Here is a 25,140-nt window from a genome sequence, read left to right on the forward strand (position 1 = left end):
GCCAGGATCTGGGGACCATCCACCTTCCAGTGGCCCCTGTGGCCTGCAGGCTCTCCAGGTGAGCAGGATTCTTTGCCTGCTCCCCTCCAGTTGTTCTCCCATTATCTGCAGTCTGTTGGGGAGGCTCCAGGAGTTGCCCTCCTCTCCAATTGCCCCTGTTCAGCAATCCCTCAACCCATGGCTTGCAGACTACGTGGGGAAAATTTCCAGGGGCTGTTCCCAGCCTCCAGTGCCCTCTCCCATGGTATGTAGGGTGTTTGAGGGCTGATCCCTCTCCAGTAGCCCCACCCCCCAGCTCCCCATTGTCTATAGGCTGTCCAGTGGTGGGACAGCCTCAGAATTTGTGGGCAGGAGACCTACTTACTGGGTTTTTATGGCAGGCAAGATGGCACAGCCCCAGCGCTGCTGGCCGCTCTCTGTGCCCCTCCCTTTCTTCTCCTCCTCCCTCTGTCTCCTCCCTTTCCAGCACCATTCCTATCACTTTCCATTTTCCAGGCACAGCCAAACCCTGACTTTGGTTTAAGTTAGGATAAAAGGAAGCTGCATATGAAATTTGATGGCCCTAGTCCTTACAGCTTAGGAGTTCTCGAACAATCAGACTCACAGAAGCACAAAGAGATACACACTCCCCGAGATAGATAGAGAGATAGATGAGAGAACTATTAGACTATCTTTTTTACCTAATCTTTTTCTTCCCTTCCCAAATCTGTCACAAGCCCGTGTCCACCAGTTTTACAAAGAAGGTCAGAAGAATTATGGCCTCCAGCTGGTGGTCTAGGTCAGTGACCATCTGCATATGATGATGTTGTTGGTACACCAAGTGTAAGCTCAGAACTTGCAGCAGTGCCCAACTGGAGCTGATTCCATCCATGGCTTGTTACAATGGAGAGAGGTGTCTTGAAGGGCAGAATGGCAACACTACACTATGACAGCTCTAGGCGTGATTGGTAGGCTCAGGTGCACACGTCACAACCAGCTGACTCAAGGTCAACATCTACGTTTACTAATGGTATTGCAGTGGGAGAGATCTAACTGACTCGTATTTACAAACAATTACTTTTATGCTCTGAAGTAAGATACTTGCTCCCTTATCAAGGAGCTTCCTTGATTATCTTGGCTCCACCTTCCCTTTCCTTGGTCAGTACTGCCTGCCCACAAGACAAAGAAGAGGAGACTGTAGGAAATTCACACAGAGAAGGAATTTATAATTTAATATTTAGAATTTTGTTTAGTTTTACTTATTGTAAACCTCACATTTGTAGCCCCTAAATGTGATTCTTAACAGGAAAAAAAATGGTTACAGTCTATGCAGTAAGTAGAGATTATCCAAGAAGGGTCACAGGCTAGGGTTTGGAATCAGGCATGTTTCAGTATGTCTATATCGCAATAAAAATCCCCTTGTACTATGTGTCTCACCTTGGATTAATTAATTAGAGCTCACATGACTTCGGTTGCAGGGCTAAAAATTTCAAAGTAGATATTTGGGCTTGATCTGGAACCTGGGCTTTAATATATCTTGCTTAGATGAGCCTGGGAGTCAGCTACAGCCCAAATCTATGCACTTCAGTTTTTAGTTCTAGATTCTCCTGTGGTTGGGGGTCCGATGGGAAATTGTTCAAAGACAATAGGGATTTTCTATTAGGAAAGGGTTTTTCTGTAATATGGAAAGGTGAAGCATGACCATTATTTTCTGTGTAACTTGTATATGTTTGCTTTCACTTACTAGTTCATATCTGAACCTGTGACTGTTCTTTTAAATACAATTACTTTTTACCTCCAGCAATCTCTGCTAGGCAAACTGTGTGGGTATGGGGGAGACAGAGAAAGATGATTTTTGGGTGACTGATTTCAGAATTGCAGGGTTGAGAAACCAGAGGAAAAAATTCCAAATGTCTAGTGGGAAATTGCTCACGAAGGATGGATTTGAGGAGACTCAGGACCAGAAGGGCTGTTGGTGCAAGGAACAAATAGATTGGCAGAAGCCAGTGTGACACTGTGCATGTGGACAGGCTCAAGGCATCAGAGGTCTCAGCCATAAAAGCAGGGTATTAAGGTACCCCAAGGTTACGGGGGAGATTTGGCCTGGGTGTTTCCTAAAATATCACACAATGAAGGCTTGGCAACGGGAGCAATGACAATCAGGCTGCAAATCTCCATCTTGGCACACAGAATTACTGGCATTCAAAATTAAACACTGCTTTTGAAAATGTTCATCTAAAAAACTACGTATGCTCATTTGATCATAATTTTCCTCTGGCCATGACTGTATGCTCATAGGATAGACAAACAATTTGGAATAAAGACAGACTTTCAGAGGGGAAAGGTTACCAACACTTTTTCTCCTCTTTTTCATTTCCACATACTTCTGCACATACCTGTATTTGGTCATTGGGTTTAGTGTGTGGGTGAAGGGTAATAGTGGTGGCATGTGATATCCAGGAGGTGAAACTGAATGATGTAGTGATCCCTTCTGATTTCAAACTTATAACTCTATTTTTCCTTTTTTTGGACAAATGGGAATCAATCCTGGTGAAGTATTACAAAAAAGGCTGCTCTTGTGTTTATAAGCTTTCTTATAAAATGTTAATTTCAGTTTGAATACCTCTGATAAATTGAAATAGTCATCTGATATTGTGGGTGCTTGTATGAATCACTTGTTCACTTTTGCAAACCCATCACAATCTGCAGTGGTACAAATGTTGTTTTTCCAGCTCATTGAATATTTAAACTTATTCTCATAGGTACTCCTTTTCTCACTTACGGTACACATTTTTCATCTGCTAGCATAGCTGTTACTGAAGCATCTCTGTCAGAGAGTTCTGTATTGCAAGGTAGTCCAAAGTAGGCTAAAGAACTACAGACTGAAAGCCCTTTATTTACTACAGTCTTCAATTTCAACTCTCTCAACCAGTGTACTTCAGCTTTCTGTGAGGATCCTTTTTGGGCTGGATGCTGCATTCATACTATGTTCCCATTTAATCTTTTACCTTTCTGTTGAGATGCCATTGGTTCCCAGTAATTTGAGAACAATGGAGGAATTGACCAGAAGACGTCATTACTTTGAGTAACTACCAGTCTGGACGGATACGAAAGTCATCAACTCCCAGTGCAGTTCTTTGAGCCATTCAGCTCCCTTTATGTCTCCTTTCCATCTCAATGAATGCAGAACAAACCACAATTTATGATAAAATATGTGTTTATAAATATAATATAATGTTTATAAATATAATATTTTATATTTGCAACCCGTTTTGTGTATATTTTCCAGTGCATTAATAAAAAAAAAATCCCAGGGTGTATATAGAAAGCAAAACAAAACATCGAATTCTTCATTTTGATCCTCAGCTGTGGAGAATAACTGGTGACATGCATTACAAGAACTGCTTCCCTTCCTTTGATGCTCATAATTATCTCAGATAGGACAGTTAGAATCCCTGAACCCCTCACCCTCTTCCTTCAAGCCTATTTGATTTGTCAGTTTTTATTGCATTTTTTTTGTCCTCTGTACTTATAAATGTCAGTCTGTATTGGAAATGAAATTGATCTGATGAAGTTTGTCTGTCCCACGAAAACTCATCACTGAATAAATCATTTTGTTAGTCTTTAAAGTGCTACATTGCTGCTGCTTTGTTTTGTTGGTTAAAACCCAGCTACTGAGGGACTTCCATTTACCATGGGGTTAAGGAGCAGTTGCTTATCTGAGAGACTGTGTTTAGGGTGGACACAGAAAGACAAACTACTCCTTTGTGAGTAACAGTTCTTATAGTGACTAAGAAAGTTTTGAATGTCACAGAGTATTTTAACAAGAGTCATTGAAGGTATTTAACAGCAATCATATTAGGCTGTAGATGGCTGATTAGTACCAATGAGGCTGAATAACTGGCAAAAGATATGTACAACCCAAAGCACGATCTATATTCATAGTTTGTGAGTTGACAGACATTGCCACATTCAGGAGAGAATAATAGGCATATTAACTGTAACCAAGTAAAGCTGCCAGTTTCAATATGTAAGTAAACTTCAAATGCATCTTAACCATTACATGTTTAGGATCCAGGACTTGTCTCTGAAGAGGCTTCCATGTGCCTTCCTTGATTTAATCATTTACTGTGAATAGGCCTCTGGATTCCTCTAATTATTCCTTGTTTCAGGAAGATTATTCTGTGATTTTTGTAGGTTTGAATCCCATTTAATTCTAAATAGTGTTTCTATTCTCAGACTGGATATAAGGTATACATTTTTAACATCAAGAATAATTAGCCACTGGAATAATTTAGTAAAGTTGGTGGTGGATTCTCTATTACTGATAATTTTTAAACTGAGATAGGATTTTTCTTTTAAAAAATCCTCAAGCAATTATTGAGGGGAAGTTCTGTGTCCTGTGTTGTACAGGAGATTTCTATCAGATGTCAGACTAGATGATCACAATAGCCCCTTCTGATTTTGGAACCAATATGTCCATTATTAAATTGTGAGTCTCGCAATATTCCTTGTTTTCTATTTAAAGTCCAGTGCCTCAAGCCATAGAGTTACATAAATCATAAGTAAGTTTATAATTTCATGACAATGAAATTTTATAATCTTCATGGTAGAGAAAAGCTTTAAACGTGTGCCTTAAAAGCTTAAAAACTGGAAGGAGAATAAAAAACACAAATATACTTTGGAAATCTCAATCATTTTAAATCAATCTTGTGAGTTTTTGAGGTCATACTTTATAATTTTGAACTCTTGAGGTTATCAATACTGTCTTAAGCCATGCCGAAAGAGTCACATTAAGTTATTAAGATTAGTTCATTTATTCAACTCAAAGATCCTTCTGTCTTTTAATATTAGGAGAGAAATATTTAGGACCAAATAAAATCCCTCTCTAACAGAACAACCATAATTTTATGTGTAACTCTGAATTTTAATTTCTCTTACTTCTGAATGTGATTTTCTTAAAAATAAGAATTTATTAATTCAAATGCCGGCAATGCAATAACAAGGAAATACAAATTGGCTTCTTTGAGGTCCCTACAAACTTTGGTAAAATTGCAATGCTGTATGTACTATATCTTGTAGTAGTCAATACAATTGAAACAAGTATCGGTCCATACACTATAATCATATACATGAATAATTAAATAAATGAAATAAAACATTTTGGCCATTTCTACACATGCCACTTTCTCTGAAAGTGGCATGCTAATAAAGGGCCCAAAATATGCTAATGAGGTGTGGATGCAAATTTCCAGAGCCTCATTAGCATATGGTCACATGATTTGGAGTCCGGAAGATGCTTTTCTGGACTCCAAAACAACATGTAGAAGTGTGGCCCCTGAAGAGGTCTTCCAGAAGGAAGTCCTCCTTTGGAGGCCCCTTCTTCCTGAAAATTTTTGGGAAGAAGGGGCGTCCGGAAGCAAGACTTCCTTCTGGAAGATCCCCTGGGGGGCCACGCTTCTACACGCTGTTTTGGAGTTCAGAAAAGCGTCTTCTGGACTCCAAATCATGTGACCATATGCTGGGAATTTGCATCCATGCCTCATTAGCATATTCGGAGAAAGTGGCATGAGTAGAAATGGTCTTTGAGGTTTGCGTAGCTATCGATATCTGGAGGGAGAACAGTCACAGAACCAACTAACAGCTCAGGCATACCACCAGTGAGCAAAATTTAACAGGGTGTCAGACAGAAAAGAAATAGAGACAGACCAATAAAACAGAAATTTCCCAGTCATCTTAGTTTCCCTGAGCAATTTTTTCTGACAATTTTTTCATAGCCCTTTGTATTGAACTCTAATTGGGGGGCTTCTGTTAATTTATCTTTTTTTCTGTTGCAACAGCTTTTACTGTTGTTTAATGATAAATCTGCAAAGTTCAATAATATTTTTGTTGACTATTTAAATGATTTGAATGGTACAGGAATGTGACTCTTTGTTCAGTGGGTGTCATATCCACCGAGAATGAGATGCTTTCGCACAGATGTTGAACTACATGCATCATTTTTCCCCCTTGAATTTTTTATGCTTTTAGGATTATATGAAACAATTTGCTCATCATCCTTTCATCATGCTAGCAGTAAAGTAACAGTCATTAATTTTTGCCAATAATTAGTTTTTAGGTTTACAAATAATCTCTGCTATAGTAATGACTTATTTGCTTTAAATTCATATCCTGGTTTTCCTAGAACAAATAATGTGGGTGACATAATATGAGTGTAAGCTACCTTGGGAATTAGCTAGTTGCTGCTAGGAAGATTAATCAGTTTCCAAGCTAGTGTGACAGATTACAGTACATAACCTTTGTTAACCATTCACGGAATAAGGAAACGGACAGTGTGTGTAGTGGGGGTGACCAGATGTCCTGTTGTTAAAGGGACAGTTCCATATTTAAGCCCTCCTGAAGATGTCCCAACTTCTTCTTTAAAATGGACAAATTCTCCCATATTTTCTATGTCCTTTCCATTAATACCAGCAGGTGCTGCTGCTAGCTGGATCCAGGCTTACAAGCAGTGAGTGGGAATGGGGGAGAGAGCAGCTGACACTGGGGGTGGATGTGTAAGGCTGGTGGCAGGGCGAAGATTAAACATGCAGGGCTGCTTGTTCCCTCTGCTGGCCTGTCAGTGCAGCCCCCTACTATGGGCTGGCTGTCTTCTGCAGTGGTTGGTGAGGGTAGGTGCCAGGCAGCAGCCAGCTACAAGTCACCACTAATGCCCACCCATCAGCCTTTTACACACTTCCCCTCTTGCTGTCCTCTCCCTGCTTTATCCCTTTAACTCCTTCCGCACTCCCCCTGCCTCAGCTGGGCACTCCCCTCTCTCAGTGGTGCATAGAAACCCAGGCCCTGACTGGAGCACTGAGATTATCGACAGAGTGGCCAGCAGATTCCTTCTTTCTCCTACTTTCTGTGTCTGGGCCAGTACCTCAATAAAGCCCAAGACACTCCAGCCCAGAACACTGGCCAGGAAGAGCTGAGCTAGGCATGTGCCAAAGCCTGACACTGTGCTGGCACAGGGAAGCCTCTCCACCCTGCAGCTAAGCTCTTGCATGGTGGGGCCGAGTGATTCCCAGCCTGTTCACACCCCAAACCTTCAGGCTCCACAGTGCCCCCCAGGACAGGGGCTTAGCACCCTCTTGACTCACCTCCACCCTCCTCCAGCCCTGAGTCCTGCCCTCAGGGAATACAGGCTTGCTCCATCTCTTTGGCACCCTCCTCTGCTTAGCCATGATGATATCTTTACTGACAATCATCACCTAACTCACACATAGCTTTACCAGAAAACTCTCCTAGTATGGACATGGCTTACACCAGAAATAAAAGAGTTTATATAGCTCATACCAGTTCCCTAGATAAAAAAGTGAAAGCACTTTAATGCAAATACAGCTGCTTCTACCTTGTGGCTTTTACCAGAATAAGCGTGCTGTAAAATATCACATGCAAGTTTTGAGAATTGGCCTGTCGGTATTTTGTAAGTAGTTACATTAACTTCATTGGCCCTGTATACTGAATTAGCTGTTTGGGATAGGGCCATCTTTTTGCTACAGAGCTGTATAAGTCCTCAAGACACTGCTGTAAAAATAGTGTCCCATAGTTAAAGCACTACCCTGGACTTTAAGGCTGTGGGTCACTCAGTATATTAACAGAAACTATCTATGTATAGGGCCCACACAAATTCACGGTCCATTTTGATCTATTTCACAGTCATAGAATTTTTAAAGTAACAAATTCCATTATTTCAGTTATTTAAATCTGAAATTTCATGGTGTTGTAATTACGTGGGGCCGATACCCAAAGGGGACTGTGTATGTAGAGGGGATGTCATATTGCCACTTTCACTTCTGCACTGCTACTGAAGTACCTCCTTCAGAACTGGCCAGCTAGAAAGTGGCAGCTACTGGCCAGGAGCCAAGCTGTGAAGTCAGCACTGCTAGCAGCAGCAGTGCAGAGGTAAAGATGGCCTGGGATGCTATTGTTACTCTTACTTTTGTGCTGCTTCTTTAAGAGCTGGGTGCCCGGCCAACAGCTGCTGTTCTCCAGCCACCCAGCTTTGAAGACAACATTGCAGAATTAATCCAGACATGTTTATGTAAAATGTACCATGTACCTCTCATTGAGAAACTTGTAATCTGCTAGATGGGTAGATAAAAAGGTTAGATAACACATGAGCTAACATACTGTGACAGACCCAGGAAAACTGGCTAAAATAGTTTGGTGGAAGGCAGACTTACTGGAGCTGAGTGAATGGTTTTCTGTTTCCTGAATAAATTGCCAGAGACTGCTGCTACCTTATCAAGGCAATTAGGCACTTAATGCTAATTAAGAGGTTGCCTAATTAAGCAGCAGGCTAATCAGGCACCTACAGGCATTTAAGGCCTTCTGGGTTACTTTAAAAGGTTTCACCTCAGGTAGGGGGAGGGGAAGGAAAAGGAAAAGAGTGAAGGACTGAGAGAAGGAAGTGCATTGCTAGAGAGCTAAGGTCTGAAAAAGGAAAGAGTGCTGTGCTGAATCAGGAAGGATTCACTCAAGTGCCAGGGAGAAAGTACTAGGGGAGTGTTCAGGGAAGTGGCCCAGGAGAAGGCTAATCTACAGGGCCTAGAGGAAAAACTCCATCAGTTGCTGCTACCTAGATTCCCTGGGCTGGAACCAGAGTAGTGAGCTGGCCTGGGTTTGCCTCCAACTCTCCCCACACCACAAAAAGTCTGCTACTGGAAAGGGGGCTAGGATTATGGAGGACGTAAGCTCAGTCCTTTGAATTTGACAATGAGGATGATTCAGTAAGCTGTGACCCTGGCATCTAGGAAAAGGTAAGAGGTGTTGTGGAGGGTCACAGAAACTCTTGGAGGTATATAATTGCCTAGGAGTGCAGAACACTTTGCCACAGTACCTGCATAATATACCTAGATTTCAACAGGCTTTTGGCACAGTCCCAAATGATATTCTAATAAGTAAGCTGGAGAAATGCAGGCTCAGAGGAACTACCATCAAGTGGGTACATACATGGTTAAACAACCACAACAATAACTTATAAAGGAAACAAGTATCAGAGAGACTGTGGCACCTTATAGAGCAACAGATATTTTGGACCATACGTTTTTGCGTGCAAAGACCCGCTTCGCCAGATGCATGAGTCATCTGATAAGTATCAGAGAGGTAGCCATGTTAGTCTGTATCTTCAAAAACAACAAGTCCTGTGGCACCTTATAGACTAACAGATATTTTGGATCATTAGATCTCATGGGCAAAGACCTGCTTGCATCTGATGAAGCAGGTCTCTGCTCATGAAAGCTTAAGCTCCAAAATATCGGTTAGTCCATAAGGTGCCACAGGATTTCTTATTATTTTTATAAGGGAAAGATGCTGGGTTGGTGGGAGTTTTCAAGTGGGGTTCCACAGGATTCTGTTCTGGGTTTTATATTATTTAACATCTCTATTAATGACTAGAAGTAGAAATAGAGAGCATCATAATCAAATTTGCAGATGACACAAAGTTGGGGAGATTGTCAGCACTTTGGATAACAGAGCTAAAAATCAGAGGTATCTTGATAAACTGGGTAACTGGACTACAGAAAACAAAAAGAAATTTGGCAAACACAAATATCAGGGACTACACGTAGGGACGAAAACCCAAATGCACAAATACAGCATGATGGAAAATTGTCCTGGCAGCAACACCACTGAGAAAGATCTGGGAATTGTGGTAGATCACGATGTCAACAGGAGTCAGCAATGTAATGTTGTTGCAAAAGATGAAAATGCAATTTTAGGTTGCATTAATAGAGGCATAGTGTGCAAGTCATGGGATGTGATAAAGGTTGAAACTCTCTAATCCAGAACTGTCTGGTCCAGCAACATCCAAAATCTGGCATGATTTTAGTTATCTGGAGAATCACTTATCATGGGTGTGGCCAAGTTTCCTGTGGTCCCATAAAGTTTGTTTCTAGCCACCAGTCCTGGATCTCAGTATTCTATGCTGTTATTTACCTGTAATTTACCCTTAAATGTCTTTTAAGAGTCCAGTAAGCAGTGAAAGTGTTGGTAATGTGATAGATAATATTGACCTCCCATGGTCCGGCAAATTCACCTGGCAGCAGTCAGCTCCCCAACTGATAATACCATGGTACTAAGCACTGGTTAGGGCTCAGTGAAATACTATGTCCAATTTTGGTCAATATGAAGAAACTGGGAAAGATCCAGAAGCAAGAGACAAAGATGATCAAAGGGATGAAATGCAGCCACTTGGTGAAAATCTGAAGGAACTGGGTATGTTTAATTCAGAAAAGAGGAGATTAATGGGGGGGGCGTGTTAATAGTTTTCAAATGCTTGAAATCCTGACATAAAAGAGATGGGAAAAGTTGGTCTCTTACCACAGATGTCAGGAAACAAGGCAATGGATTCAAACTATAGCAGAGCGGGTTTAGATGAAGTCCCAATGAACTGGACTGTCTAGAGAAGTTGTGGAAGCTTCTTCACTAAAGATTTTGAAAATGAGGCTGGATAGCCATCTGTCTTAGATTGTTTAGCCATAACAAATCCCGCATCTTGGTAGGGTTTAGACAAGATGACCCTTGTGGGTATGTATACATGATATTTCAGAGAAGTCTTATTGCTCCTCTGGCATTCAAACATGGCATCATCTGTTGTGTTCCATTTCTTTACTTTCAAAAGTTTTTATTTATACATTTGGCTTTGCACTACATTTTGTTCTGGCAGTTTAATAGATGTGGTCTTTTACAAAGGTTTGTATGTCCTTTATACCTAAATATAATTGAGAGATTAGCAGTATTGGGCATACTTTAAGATGAAATAAATTAAAGAATTCAAGCCAACAGACTATAAGCATATATAAATCATAAGAAAAAAAGGAATATTAAATATTTTTAATGTACTGCCAAAGGGAACTTTTACAAATGTGTAAATTGTACTCAATATTGAATAAACAAGAGACAGCTGTTAAAAATGTAGAAGATGGAAGTCATACATTATTTAAACAAGACAGAAATATAATGAAGCAAACTCATTTTAGAGAGCTAGGAGGGAATTTCTCCTTGGCATTCACTTTAGAGCTTTAAAATGAATATTGATAATATTCTGGAAATTTTGCTATATGAGACTCCATTCAGGTTAAGGCCAGGCTCTATTCTGAGAAGTCACTCTAAAACTAGAATCATGGGTTCCAGATTTATTGTTCTTTATAGGATTTCTATGCCACATTTGCTTAGTTTACAAAGAAAAAAAACAGAATTCCTCTGCACTCATTACTTCTTAAAATGTATCTTGAGGCTTCAAGCAATAGCTTCTGGCTTGTGCATTATTGCCAGCAGCAACATTTGGGCTGTGTCTACACTAGCCCCAAACTTTGAAATGGCCATGTAAATGGCCATTTTGAAGTTTACTAATGAAGCGCTGAAATATGTATTCAGCTCTTCATTAGCATGAGGGCGGCCGCAGCACTTTGAAATTGACGCGGCTCGCAGCCGCGCGGCTCGTCCCAACAGGGCTCCTTTTCAAAAGGACCCTGCCTACTTTGAAGTCCCCTTAGTCATAGAATCATAGAATCATAGAACACTAGGACCAGAAGGGGCCTCGAGAGGCCATCGAGTCCAGTCCCCTGCCCCGATGGCAGGACCAACCACTATCTACACCATCCCTGATAGACATCTATCTAATCTGTTCTTAAATATCTCCAGTGAGGGAGATTCCACAACCTCCCTTGGCAACTTATTCCAGTACTTGACCACCCTGACAGTTAGGAACTTTTTCCTAATGTCCAACCTAAACTTCCCTTGCTGCAGTTTAAGTCCATTGCCTCTTGTTCTCTCCTCAGAGGCCAAGAAGAACAAGTTTTCTCCCTCCTCCTTATGACACCCTTTAAGATATCTGAAAACCGCTACCATGTCCCCCCTCAATCTTCTTTTTTCCAAGCTAAACAAGCCCAATTCTTTCAGCCTTTCTTCATAAGTCATGTTCTCCAGACCTTTTATCATTCTAGTTGCTCTTCTCTGGACCTTCTCTAATTTCTCCACATCTTTCTTGAATTGGGGTGCCCAGAACTGGACACAATATTCCAGCTGAGGTCTAACCAGCGCAGAGTAGAGCGGTAGAATGATTTCTCGTGTCTTGTTCACAACACAGCTGATAATGCATCCCAGAATCATGTTTGCTTTTTTTGCAACAGCATCACACTGTTGACTCATATTTAACTTGTGATCTACTAGAACCCCTAGGTCCCTTTCTGCTGTACTCCTTCCTAGACAGTCTTTTCCCATTCTGTATGTGTGAAACAGATTATTCCTTCCTAAGTGCAGCACCTTACATTTATCTTTATTAAACTTCATCCTGTTTACTTCAGGCCATTTCTCTAATTTATCTAGATCATTCTGAATTATGACCCTATCCTCCAAGGTAGTTGCAACCCCTCCCAGATTGGTATCATCTGCAAACTTAATAAGCGTACTTTCTATGCCAATATCCAAATCATTAATGAAGATATTGAACAGAACTGGTCCCAAAACAGACCCCTGCAGAACCTCACTTGTTATGCTTTTCCAGCTGGATTGAGCACCATTAACAACTACTCTCTGGGTGCGATTAGCCAGCCAGTTATGCACCCACCTTATTGCAGCGCGATTTAAGTTGGACTTGCCTAGTTTGTCGATAAGAATATTATGCGAGACCATATCAAATGCTTTACTAAAATCTAGGTATACCACATCCACTGCTTCTCCCTTATCTACGAGTCTCGTTATCATGTCAAAAAAAGCTATCAGGTTGGTTTGACATGATTTGTTTTTTACAAAACCATGCTGGCTGTTCCCTATCACTTTACTACCTTCCAAGTGCTTGCAGATGACTTCCTTAACTACCTGCTCCATTATCTTTCCTGGCACAGAAGTTAAGCTTACTGGCCTGTAATTTCCTGGGTTGTTCTTATTCCCCTTTTTGTAGATGGGCACTATATTTGCCCTCTTCCAGTCTTCTGGAATCTCTCCTGTCTCCCATGACTTTCCAAAAATGAGAGCTAACGGCTCAGCTACCTCTTCTATCAGCTCCTTGAGGATTCTAGGATGCATTTCATCAGACCCTGGTGACTTGCAGACATCTAATTTTTCCAAATGGTTTTTAACTAGTCCCATCTGCTCACAGGAATAAGGGGACTTCGAAGTAGGCAGGGTCCTTTGGAAAAGGAGCCCCGTTGGGACGAGCCGCAAGGCGGCAAGCCGCGGCAATTTCGAAGTGCCGCGGCTGCCCGCATGCTAATGAGGCACTGAATATGTATTTCAGCACTTCATTAGTAAACTTCGAAATGGCCATTTACATGGCCATTTCAAAGTTTGGGGCTCGTGTAGACATAGCCAATGTTTGTTAGGTTATTTATGTATTTGTGTAAGCCAACTTTTATGTGGCTCTTTTAATATGTATTTATATTCATTTAATCAAAATTTTAACTTCTACAAATATAAACGAAGGACATCCAAGAGTAACATTAAAAATAAATAAGTCTAAACAAAAACTGTAATCTTCTGCACAGGTATGCTAACAAAAGAATGACAAGAATACTACTGATGACTCATTGTCTGCTAACTTCCAGGAGCCAGATTCACCATGTTTCTCAGGTTGCTTTGCACTGCTCTAGTAATGCAAAAACCTCTGTGATAAGCTAGGCTTCAGTGGCCAGTTAAATTGGGTTTAAGGCAGTTATGTGTCACAAGAGCAGAAGAAAGCGGACCTTCTGAACCTGTGAATCAACGCTGCAATGTTTTTTCCTGAACCATGTCTTCAGTATTATCCTGTTAGGCTGAATAAAAATGTTATTCTCTCTCTCATTCTGAGCAGTGTAACTAGCAATTTTAAACCTCATTTGTCCCTCTTGGATTCAGGAATCTGTTCTGGGTGTTGAGATGTTTTATTTACAGTTTCCCTTTTCTTTACAAAATAGAAAATTCTGCTTCTGAAGGGTCACTCAGAAAACTTTTAATTGATTACAAAGACAGGAGGTATTTTATAAATTTATTTGGGCTTTCTAGACATTTCATACATCATAAAAGAACATATAATTCAGTTGCCTGTGTTTACAATATAGATCAAATGGATTTTTGTACCCTACAGGAGGGTATATATTGCCTCAGATTTATCCCTTTAAAATGCAGTTAAATGTCTGAAACTCCAGATACCTGAACAAGTCATCTTCCCTCACCAACTTCATTATCCATGCCTGGTTTGTCTCTATGTAGGAGAGGCTTATGCAGCACAGTGCCAATTAAAAATTGTTCTTTTGATTGCCAATAAAACATTAAAAGCTCAATTATGTATATCATTCTCAGGCTCAAAATTATGCAGTGACTGAACTGCTGTGGTTGATGACACATAATGACTAAGCACTATGGAGGGATGCCAGAAGAGTGCACACGGAAATAGTATGGCTAAACATATTTAATGGGTATGGCATGTATGACCTCCAATATCAGCTTTCAAGTGCTAGCCAATGTACAGGAAAGGCAGTGCTGAGTGCTGACCTCGCCCCAACTTTTCCAGGCTTGTCTCCTCTGGAATGTATGGTTTTAATGGCATCACCAAATAGTCCTGTCTTCTACTCTAAGCTCTAGTCCTGAACTGTTCTCTGAGAGATACCAAATGCCTTTAAATCCCATTCAGCTTCTCTTGGAGGCATCAGGAACTGTAGATGACTATGACCAGGGAAAACAAGCAGTTTCGTTAGGGCTCCCTCAACTGATACTGTACTGGGAAAGGAGGAGAAAGTGTACCAGCTTCTTAGCCTGAATTAAATCCCATTCATGCCTCTGAAATCTCCAAATGGCACAGAATAAACAGTTTGCTTTTTTTCCCTTTATAGAAGTGTTTTCCAGAGTGGGTTAGAGGAAGAGGGATGGTGATCTACGTCAGTGGTTCCCAACCTTTTCAGTTACACATCACATATTAATGAGACAAGCAATTCCATGGCTCACCCACTTTTTCCTCTGAAAAAAATGGCATATTTACTATAATTACAGAGAGGTTTGCAACATAGTGCATACAATAAGCTAAACAAGGATCAAATGCATTAATGTTCCAAATCCTCCACAGGATACACGGTCTTAGACAGTGCGCACAGACACATTTTCAAAATCTAATCAATGCCATGCTAGGGACGTTAAGTAAACAAGTAACCACTGAAAGCAGGATCCCTTCCCTGCCAGCCCATTAGACCCAGGATGTGGCATTTAAACTGTGTCTCAGATCCAACATGTTCCTTCCCTTTTCTCTCCCCATTGTCACAGACAGAATGGGGGTGGGCTCCCCTCCGGCTGATTCAGGCTGGGAAGCAGCATTTCAGCCGCTTCCTGGCATGAGCAGGATTTTGCATAGTCAGCATTCCTCTCATGATGATTGTGCAAAATGAGCCACTGCGGAGGGGAAATTGATTAACCCTGCCTCAGCGGGGACTCAGGCAGCCTTCCTTCTTGAGCCCCAGCTGGCATGGGGTCATCAATTTCTACCCCTGCGGTAGCTCTGCAAAGAGCCACAGCAAGGGAAAATTGGTGAAATTTCAGGGCACACTTGAACAGTTCTCATGGAGCACCAGTGTGCCGCAGCACATTGGTTGATAACCACTGCTCTAAGGATGAAATATTGGGATCTTAGCTTACTACAGTTCTGAACTGGCAAAGTGATCATTGGGGATCCTATAGCCACACTTATTTGTACCTAGCTTGCCTCCCTTCAAGCATGAGTTCAGAGTAGCTGATAATCCAGCAGATAAGAGTTCCTGTACCTCTCCCTCAAAAAATCCCATTATTCCTGAACTATAATTTGTGCATTATGTGCCTGAGACTATTCTCAAACAAAAATGAGTGTGAAGGCTTCCTTTTAATTCTTTTTGTGAACACCTCTGCCCTCCATATAATTTAGCATATTTCCAGCACTAATAACCATCTCAAATCAAAAGAAAGCTGAAGGCTGGAATAGGAAGAATCTTGCAGCAGGTCAGGATATAGAAGTATTGGCAGAGCGGTGTGCATAGTATTCACTAAAATTGTGCCAGAGAAGTGTCACTTTCCCTGGTATTAGAAGCAGCCATTTTGAAGCAGTCTCAGCATCTGCACCGACGTTTCTACAATATGAGTGTTGGGTTACTACTACTATTGTGACGACTACTTTCTCGATCACAAAAAAATTCAGACAGGCAATTTATTTTGGGTTGGCCTCTGATAAGCAAAAGTGATAATGAAGCTATTCGTGTTGAACTTCTAGGTACAGAACAAACTTGGGTTCACCATAGTGCAGTGAGGCTACATGGCAGTTTGTGTGAATTCATCTAATTAGTGGTCCTGCATTAATAGGATATGTCAACTTATCATCACAAAGCAAAATAACTCTAGCACATGGCATATGTACAAGAACTATTCTACTAAAGCGTTGCATAAACTAACTGGTAACTAGAGATTTTTTCATAATAGGCCAAAGTTAGTAAGAAGGAGAAGAAACAAAGGACAGAAACATTAATTTACCATAGGCTACACAGGAAATGACCTGCTATATACCAAAAGAAATTTACCAAAATGAGCTTTAGCCTTACCTGATCTATGACATCCTGGCTACAATATTTCTGACATGTTTTAATGTTTTGTGAAGTACTGTGGTGCTATTAGACTAGGATTATTCACTTAATACATTTTCAAAAGGAATTGGGTATGAATGCAATTGTAACTTTCCTACTTTTCAAGACTTCCTTGTTTTTCAATTTTCTTTCCCTCTCAGTTCTAGCCAAAAGGGGGATGATGACTATGAAGATTATACATCCAACAAAACATGGGTTTTGACTCCCAAAGTCCATGAGAGTGATGTCACCCTGATTTTAAATGGCTTGCTGGAGGGATATGACAACAAACTGAGACCTGACATAGGAGGTGTGTTTCCTAACATATTTTTAATCAAAATGGGAGTTGAAGGAAGAGAATGCTTACTTTGCAACATATGTATTGTAAGTATAACCCACCCAAAGAAGCAATGAAAACAATACAAGACAATAGAACACATGGCCAAAGGGAAAATGGAATCTTCTGGTTAAACCAACTAGCTTTTTAGTATTATAATTGTTTAGATTATTGTGAAGTTTAGGATTCTGACTGAATGTCCTGGATACTGAAGATTTAGTGCCAACAGAGTTAGTACAGGATATGGAGAGCATGTGCAAGCTTTCCTACTCAACAGGCATGCCAAAGTTTGAGGACAGGTACAGAACATCTTTGAATTCAAGCTACATTTAGCTCTCTGTTATATTTTTTTCTTTATCCTTTTTGTTGTGATTTCCAGTAAATAGCCAATAATTGATAGTTAGTATCAAATATGGTGACAGTTTGTGACGTGGTTGCTAGATGAATAGAACTGGAACTCAGAACATTCACTGTTTATCAAATATAAGTCACCATACAGACTTGCATTAACAGGACTTGAACCATTATTAGGGTTCACATCATAAGCACTCTAAGATAAATTGTGTGCACAAATATGTATCAATACAGATCACGACACCTGAATTGCCTGATCTGCAATAGTTCTGAGGATCTACAAATTCCATTGAAATGTATGAAGCTGCAGAAATTCAACTCTTTTGAAAATCAGGGCGCTTCTATTTCATGCCTACACATGGAGTTAGGAGTTTATGCTTAATCATCCAGTTTTGTAAATGCTGGTACCAATAGGTGATTTATACAGTTAAATTATACAATCACAGACTTTCAAAAATACACAGCAGCAGAGGGTAGTTTGGAGTATAGAAACCAGAGATTTGTATGGATTAGATCCTCAGCTTTAGTAAAGAGGATAGCACCATTGAAGGTTTATACCAATATACCAGCCAAGGCTCTTACTCACAGATGAGCTCAGAGGAAGCAGTAGAGTAGATGAAGAAGTGAAGAAACATTTGAAGCCTATCCCAATTAATAAGAGCTACAGAAGTGAAGGGTCTCATACCATAGTAATGATATTGTGGAAAGGAGCAAAAAGAAGTCATGTGTCAAAGAAACAAAGGAAAGCAGGGGACAGCAAACTCCATGAAACAGGCTAACTCAAGCAAGGCTATGAAGAAGTTTAGGAACAAGGGAGAACAATTTTAACTATCCAGTTTAGTTTACATGAGAGTCTATGTGAGTAACGCCCAATGATAATACAGACATACACATTGTGAACTTAGCAGAGGAATTCCCAATGAAACACATATAACAAGAAATGTTGTATGGCTTGTTCTCCAAAACCTAGGCTTTATGGAGTAAAAGGAGTGCAACATCCATAAAAAAATCTGGGAAGATTCAATTTGTCTTAGTACAGAGATCTATTCACACAGAATTCTTAGTACAGAGTTAAATTTGGGGGGAGGGATAGCTTAGTGGTTAGAGCAGTAGCCTACTAAACACCAGGTTGTGAGGCCAACCCTTGAGGAGGCCACTTAGAGACTGGGTAAATAGATGTCAGGGCTGGTACTTGGTCCTACCAAAAGGGCAGAGGACTGGACTAGGTGACCTTCCAAGGTCCCTTCCAGTTCCAGGAGATGCATACATCTTTATATTTAGAGTGCCAGGAATTAATATGGTCAAAACAGCAGACAATATTTCAGACTAAATTATTGCAACTGTTGTATTCAATTACTGTTTTGCAAGTCCTCAGTATTACTTTGGGCTCACAAAATGATTATCTGCAGACATCACTTCAGGCTATGCCAGTCACATTGCATTGAGTCACTTCACGTGAAACGAGTGATGAAATACATCAGAGGATGCTGAAAAAGGTTTTTGTTTTCTCAAGGAGTAGCATTTGATAAAAACAAGGTCCCCTATATAAACAACAATGACATGGACATAGCCTTGTTCTCATCTCTCTCATAGGAGTCTATTGATTCTGATTCAAATAATTATTCTTCTTTTACACCAGCATTAAGTGCAATCAAAATATGCCTCTGACATATCTCTGTCCATTGAGGAACTAAAAATATTGCTGCAAAACTTACTATTTTTTCCATATTTGCCAATTGGGAATATGTGTTTCTCTCATTCTCAAACACACACCACCCCTCAAACACACATACAGTATTCCAAAATAACAACCTTATACATATTTTTTCTGTAGTAAATTTTCACCTTAATTTGCATTACTAATCCTTATTGTTTTCCTTGCAGTTAAGCCAACAGTAATTCATACTGATATGTATGTAAATAGCATTGGTCCAGTGAATGCTATCAATATGGTAGGTAACCTTTTTTAATGCTGTACTAATCTTTGATGCATGAAATAATTCTTTTATAACTGTAGTACAATTATGCTTCTATTATTTTGATATTGTATGTACCTTAGTTTAAAAGTCTTATTACATCAATCTCATGAGAAAAGTAGGTCATGGTTATAAAGGGGAGTGAGAGTTTACCTTTTCATTGCAAACCAGAGTGTGTTTAATAAGTCATTATTACAGATCTTTTAGATCATACTTTTACAACCATGTTGTAGTCCCTTATTTAATCATGCAAAGACTTTTAAGATTCAGTCTGGAACATGTTAATAATTTGGGTGAGGGATCAATATTTTAATACTATTGTGATTGTCCAGCCGGAAACAGACTGTGTAATATGTATGTCATGACACTTATCTTAGCATCCACTTAAGAGTCATGGTTTGATATAGAAATATAGACATAGTGCATGACACAACATAGAATTAAACACATATGGAGGGATGGATTTTCAATTGTATTAACTTTTAATTTTGGAGGGTGGATGTGTCTTCTACAAAAAATACCAGCTATTTACTTTGATTCAGTGTGGAATAAAATGACCTGATGTCACATACTCAATAGTTAGTGGTGGCTCCTTTCAGTCTAACCCCTAAAATGCCTCTCTCTCTTTCCTCATGAGCTGGAATAAAGGTATACATGGAAAGTTAGTTGGTAAAGACTTGTAGTGTGCAGGCTGGTAGGATCCCCCCGTTTTCTACTGTGTCACTTATGGTTACTTGTGGGACCTGGGCCCTTTGATCATGACACTGACTGCAAATTGAAACAAAATTACAAATGTCATTTATTAACTTACAGATATTAAATTCCTCTCCTAAGTCCTAAGCAAACTCAAAATTTTACCTCCATGATGCTGTGAATAAGAAAAAAACTGATTAGATACCTGGTCAGTCTTGCTGTATGAAACAAATATTTTTCTCATGCCCCAAACTGGTGATGGGCCCTATGCATAGCATCCTGAAAACACAGTTCAAACTATACTACCACGCAATGCAGAACAGCTGCTGCACTCCCTGAGAGTGTCATATGCAGCAGAAAGACAAAGCATACAAGACAATCAACTTTCCTTTACCTACTACAGGTGAGGCAATGGGCTACAGAAAGAGGCAGAGAAATCTCTTCCTTCCACTGACCCCAGTCCCTGATGAGGCATGACTTCAAGGTGCCTTCTGGGTGCCAGGGAAGGGGAAGAAAAAGGGGAGGTTACAGAGCAGTTAAGCTTTCCCTGTCTTTCCTTGCGTCTTCTCAGGAAGCCAGGGATTATCTATCACCTACTAGACTCCCAGTTGAGACTGGCTGGAAGGTGAGAGGGTTGCACTGACTTGAAAATGATACCACCAGCAGATTGGAGTTAGAGAATTGGAGGATAATGGGGTGAAATTGCATGAAATCATATATTTGAAAATAAAAATCACAAAATATATCGAATAAGTACTTCAACCAGCTATAGCATCAATCCCTCTTGTACTGACTGCAAATACTTTTTCGAATTTTTCAGCAAAATACTTTTCTAAATGCATCTCTGATGCTACCGCACACAATGGTTTCATTACTATTTCTGTTTGAACAGGAATATACAATTGATATATTTTTTGCCCAAACCTGGTACGACAGACGTCTGAAATTCAACAGCACGATAAAAGTGCTCCGGTTGAACAGTAACATGGTTGGTAAGATCTGGATACCAGATACTTTTTTCCGAAACTCCAAGAAGGCAGATGCTCACTGGATAACAACGCCCAATAGGATGCTCAGGATCTGGAATGATGGCAGAGTGCTATATACACTAAGGTATTTACACGAGTTTAAATTTGGTTCCTCGAGGAAAAACCAAAGAAGTATATTTTATGCAATTGTAATGTGAATAGATAATGCCTTACAAATCAATTTTAGGTGATATGAGAGGTTTAAACGTTATTGGAATGCATAACTGAGAAAAAAACATTGATTTTTTGTCTTATTTTTGAAGGGTAGTTTTAAAATGTCCAGGAAAAAGAGTAAAGTTTAGCACTATGTTGTAGCCAACCATGCTACAAGGCAGATTTACTAAGTCAGACTTTAGGTTTTCTTCAAGCCTGAATGATCCAACTGGACTCATGCTAGTGAGAGAGATGAAAACATCCCCAGAACAGAAAATGAACCCAAACTGTCACTGAATTTATGGACAATGAGGTAAATTGAAATGGAGGAAAAATATGTAGAGATCAAAGTTTCATTACCTGAGCATGAGCAGATTGCTTGCCTCCATGGTGTATAGCCTGAAGTTGTACCAATGAGGGGAGAAAGGAAAAGACAGTAATCTGAGGAAAGAATGACTTCGTACCCAACACTGCTTCCATTTCAATCTGGAGCAAAACTCCAATTGACTTCATACGTATCAAGATAGGTTCCTACGTCACTGCTGTGCAGACAATGTGCTTTTCCAATTCAGCTGATCTAGAAGGTGGACGGATCCATCTTCCTTTCTTATCCTCACCAAAGAATGAGATACAAAGTTCATGAATGCAGGAGCCAGGGTGAAAAATGGCTTGGTAGGCAGGTTCTTAGATGCCTACCACACAGCAGACTTCTCTTCTCTTCTCGTCTCTTCTGTTCTCTTGAATAATGCCCTTCACTACATTCAGCACATGACTTATAATGGAGACGTGTACAGAGTGGCAGTGCTGAAGAGGTTATATGTGAAAAACTGGTGACTTTGTAATGCTCCCAACTATTCCTATTGTAGAAAACTCTTTTCTTGTGAAATAAGTCTATGTAATACATAATGGCACACTATTACTTAGACGTATTCACTGGCACACATTTGAAATTACCTGTAAAACTCACTTATGGAATTACTACTCAGGCAAAGCTGCCATTTCACACTCAAAAATCATTTAAAACTGTTTCACATTCTCTGTTTTGTAAGTGACTAGTACATAGTGGGTGTGATAAAAAGAAAAAAACAATGTTCATTGTTCAAATATATGCAATGAACATCATATATTCCTACACTTGGAATAGGCAAATAAAGAAATACACGATGACATGTATATCTGTGCATATATTTCTTGTTTGGTATACAGTTCTTTTTATCCAGGTGCCATGTTGATAGGCACCTTGATTTGAGTGCCAGTTGTTTCCTATTGACATTTTAATGGTGTGTGCTGTATATTCTGCTACTAAGTTTTTTCCATCATTTCTTCTTAGGCTGACAATAGATGCTGAGTGTCAGTTGCAGTTACACAACTTCCCAATGGATGAACATTCCTGTCCACTGGAATTTTCAAGCTGTAAGTAGTGTGCTCAGTTACCCACACTACCTTTCTTTGTATTTACATACGTAGGGCAAGATTCTTAGCTATCGTAAATCATCATAATCAGCTGTCTTTGACTGGATTTGTCAGGGAGGATCTGGAACTTGGTTTATGAATGCATACACATGGCCTATATTCACAGCTACAGCAAAAGAAAAAATGTTACGTGAGAATGGCATGTGCTTTGGCAGACACACAGTGGATAAGAGTACACAAAGATTCTCAATACTTATTATGCTTGCCATGAGTATCAACTTTTATTAATCAAGTCTTGTGGTATGGCGCTTGGTGATATTTGTTGCATATGGGTGTCACTCCATTGACCAGTTTTGGAGTATGGGTGCTTGAGATCTCTGAAATCAGGTTATGGTATGAAGTACAAGATTTGGCAGTGACTTCAGAGAGGCCAAACTGCATGCTAGATGTCTCAAGTTGCGGGAGGGAAAGGAGATAACTTTCAGAGCATAAAGTACAAAATGTTTTGAAAGGTAACATGAAATTTCTTGCCTGCACAGCCCTCCCCCTTCCCATGTATTTTTCTGGAGAGATAATGTGGCTGTTTCTTCCAAAGTAAATGTTTACAATAAAAATTAAAATTTTGTGAAGCTGTATTTGGAATTCTCTTGAAGATGGCTATCCCAGGGAAGAAATTATTTACCAGTGGAAACGCAGTTCGGTGGAAGTAGGAGACACCAGATCTTGGAGGTTGTACCAGTTTTCCTTTGTTGGATTGAGAAATACTACGGAAGTGGTAAAGACAACCTCAGGTAAAATGAGCTATTTTTCCGCATATTTTCCTTCAAATCTTTTTAATGTTTAAAAAGGTCTCTGATTTTATGGTGCTCACCACTGGCAATTAGTAGAACACATTGATTTTAAGTCCTTATGTGTCAACAAATCTTCATATGTCCTACAAAATGGCAAAGTAAAATGATCTCTCTTGAAGAAGCTTTCTCAGCACACTTTTAGCAGATCCCAGCACAGGAAGGAGAGAAAAGCCTCTGCAGATGGTCAGAGAGTGGGAAGTAGGAAATAAGTGAAGACTTAACTGGATTCCCCAAACCCCCTCACCCCCAAAAGACACTAGACAGCTGTTGTGCAGAGGATAATAAGCTACTACGGATGCTTGCTAGAAGATCACCTGTCCTTCCTTCCTTCTGATGGCCCAGGATAGACTTGCCACCCAAAGTTACAATTCCCTCCTGCAGCAATGTAATGGCATACTGCTCTCACTCTAAATTATTAAAAGCGTCTATGAACTAGATACAGTACAACTCAGCTAATTCTGTTCCATATTTCTATCTGTGTTACCCTCCCTCACTATGTATGAAAAACTTCAAAATGATAAAAAAGTCACATGCCTCTTAATAAGTTAGGTCAAAAACACACACATACATTACCATTAGTGGTGGAAACGATTAACTACCTGGAAACTGGGGAAAGTTATTAAGAGTCCGGAAGGAAATTGAATGCTAGTATTCTTGCATGTACTGTTCTTTTGTCTTTGATTCTTACTTTCAAGGGGAATGCTGAAGTGAAAAGGCTTTGCTATTCAGGTTTGTTTTGTTTATACCAAATTTTACACAAGTTCAGAGAAGTCTGTGGGCTTGTGACAATAATTACTCACAGTGATTATTAATAAAAGGGTGGCAGTGCCAACATAATCAAAAGGAGACATACGAGTGTTCAAGACTGCCTGCTTGTACATTAAACTGTAGTGTGAACAATGCAGTTCAAGATTTGTTGGGTTTCCAGTCCTTGAGAAAGCAGGTATTAGCCACTGATGACATTTTTAGTCTTCTTGGTAGGAAGAAAATGTCTGAAGCTTCTTTTTTGCCTGTAGTCTCATTTGTCTGAAAGCATATTCTGCCAATCCTTCTGTAAAAATTATTTTGTCATATCATTATGCATATTTGATATTTCATTTCAAGGTGCAAAGGAGGGCAAGAAGAGAAGCACGGAACAAGGCTACTAATAATTTGCATTATGTAGGGCATGGCTGAGTCACCCACCTTCAAAGCAAAAATACAATCACCACAGCGTCTCTCCTCAGTCAGGCCCCTATAGCAGGTACTCCACAAAAGGCAGCAACGAGTAAGAGGTTCTTGGGTCTTGGCCTGCTCCTCTTAAAGTCGGTAGAAATTCTTACATTGATTTCACATCACCTTGACTTGCATTTCTTTAAGTTGGTGCTTCCCTTTCCTTGTTTGGCCCCCATTCTCTAATGGAGATATTTGTCTTGAAGGGAAAAGTAATACAATCCTAAAATGCAACAAGCTTCAAATCCATTGTTCTGTTGCTTCCTGCATTTGTGAATCAAGGGCATTTGATGAGGTTCCTTGTAAAATTAAAAGAGTGGTCATTGAAAGAAATAAAGTATTCTCATAAAATAAAAACCATCTTCCGGTGGGACCGTTAATCTTGTCTGAGAAAAGATAGTAACACTCTAAGAGAACCAATGTAATTTAAAGATCAAAGTTGTTTTTAATATGCTGATGCATAAAGGTCTTTTTCATTTACTTAAATAAAATAATCAATATTAATTGTTCATTTATAGTTCGTAAAAGCTTACTGTAGCCAACACTACATCA

At 39.8% G+C, this 25,140-nt stretch overlaps 1 protein-coding gene across 4 annotated transcripts in view; it reads left to right on the forward strand.

Moving 5' to 3' along the window:
• Nucleotides 1-25,140, forward strand: part of GABRG2 (gamma-aminobutyric acid type A receptor subunit gamma2) — an 84,292-nt gene that overhangs the window by 13,767 nt on the left and 45,385 nt on the right. For 3 of the 4 annotated variants that reach the window (XM_075009327.1, XM_075009328.1, XM_075009329.1), the window contains exons 1-5: nucleotides 16,728-16,881; nucleotides 19,147-19,214; nucleotides 20,824-21,044; nucleotides 22,443-22,525; nucleotides 23,179-23,316. In XM_075009327.1, the coding sequence (XP_074865428.1) occupies nucleotides 19,173-19,214; nucleotides 20,824-21,044; nucleotides 22,443-22,525; nucleotides 23,179-23,316 (484 nt within the window). In that variant the 5' untranslated portion in view covers nucleotides 16,728-16,881; nucleotides 19,147-19,172. Of the gene's footprint in view, nucleotides 1-16,727; nucleotides 16,882-19,146; nucleotides 19,215-20,823; nucleotides 21,045-22,442; nucleotides 22,526-23,178; nucleotides 23,317-25,140 lie in introns of those variants that run through there. The other variant, XM_075009326.1, reaches the window with a different exon arrangement.

This window comes from Carettochelys insculpta, chromosome 15, assembly GCF_033958435.1.
Source record: "Carettochelys insculpta isolate YL-2023 chromosome 15, ASM3395843v1, whole genome shotgun sequence".
NCBI lineage: Eukaryota > Metazoa > Chordata > Testudines > Carettochelyidae > Carettochelys > Carettochelys insculpta.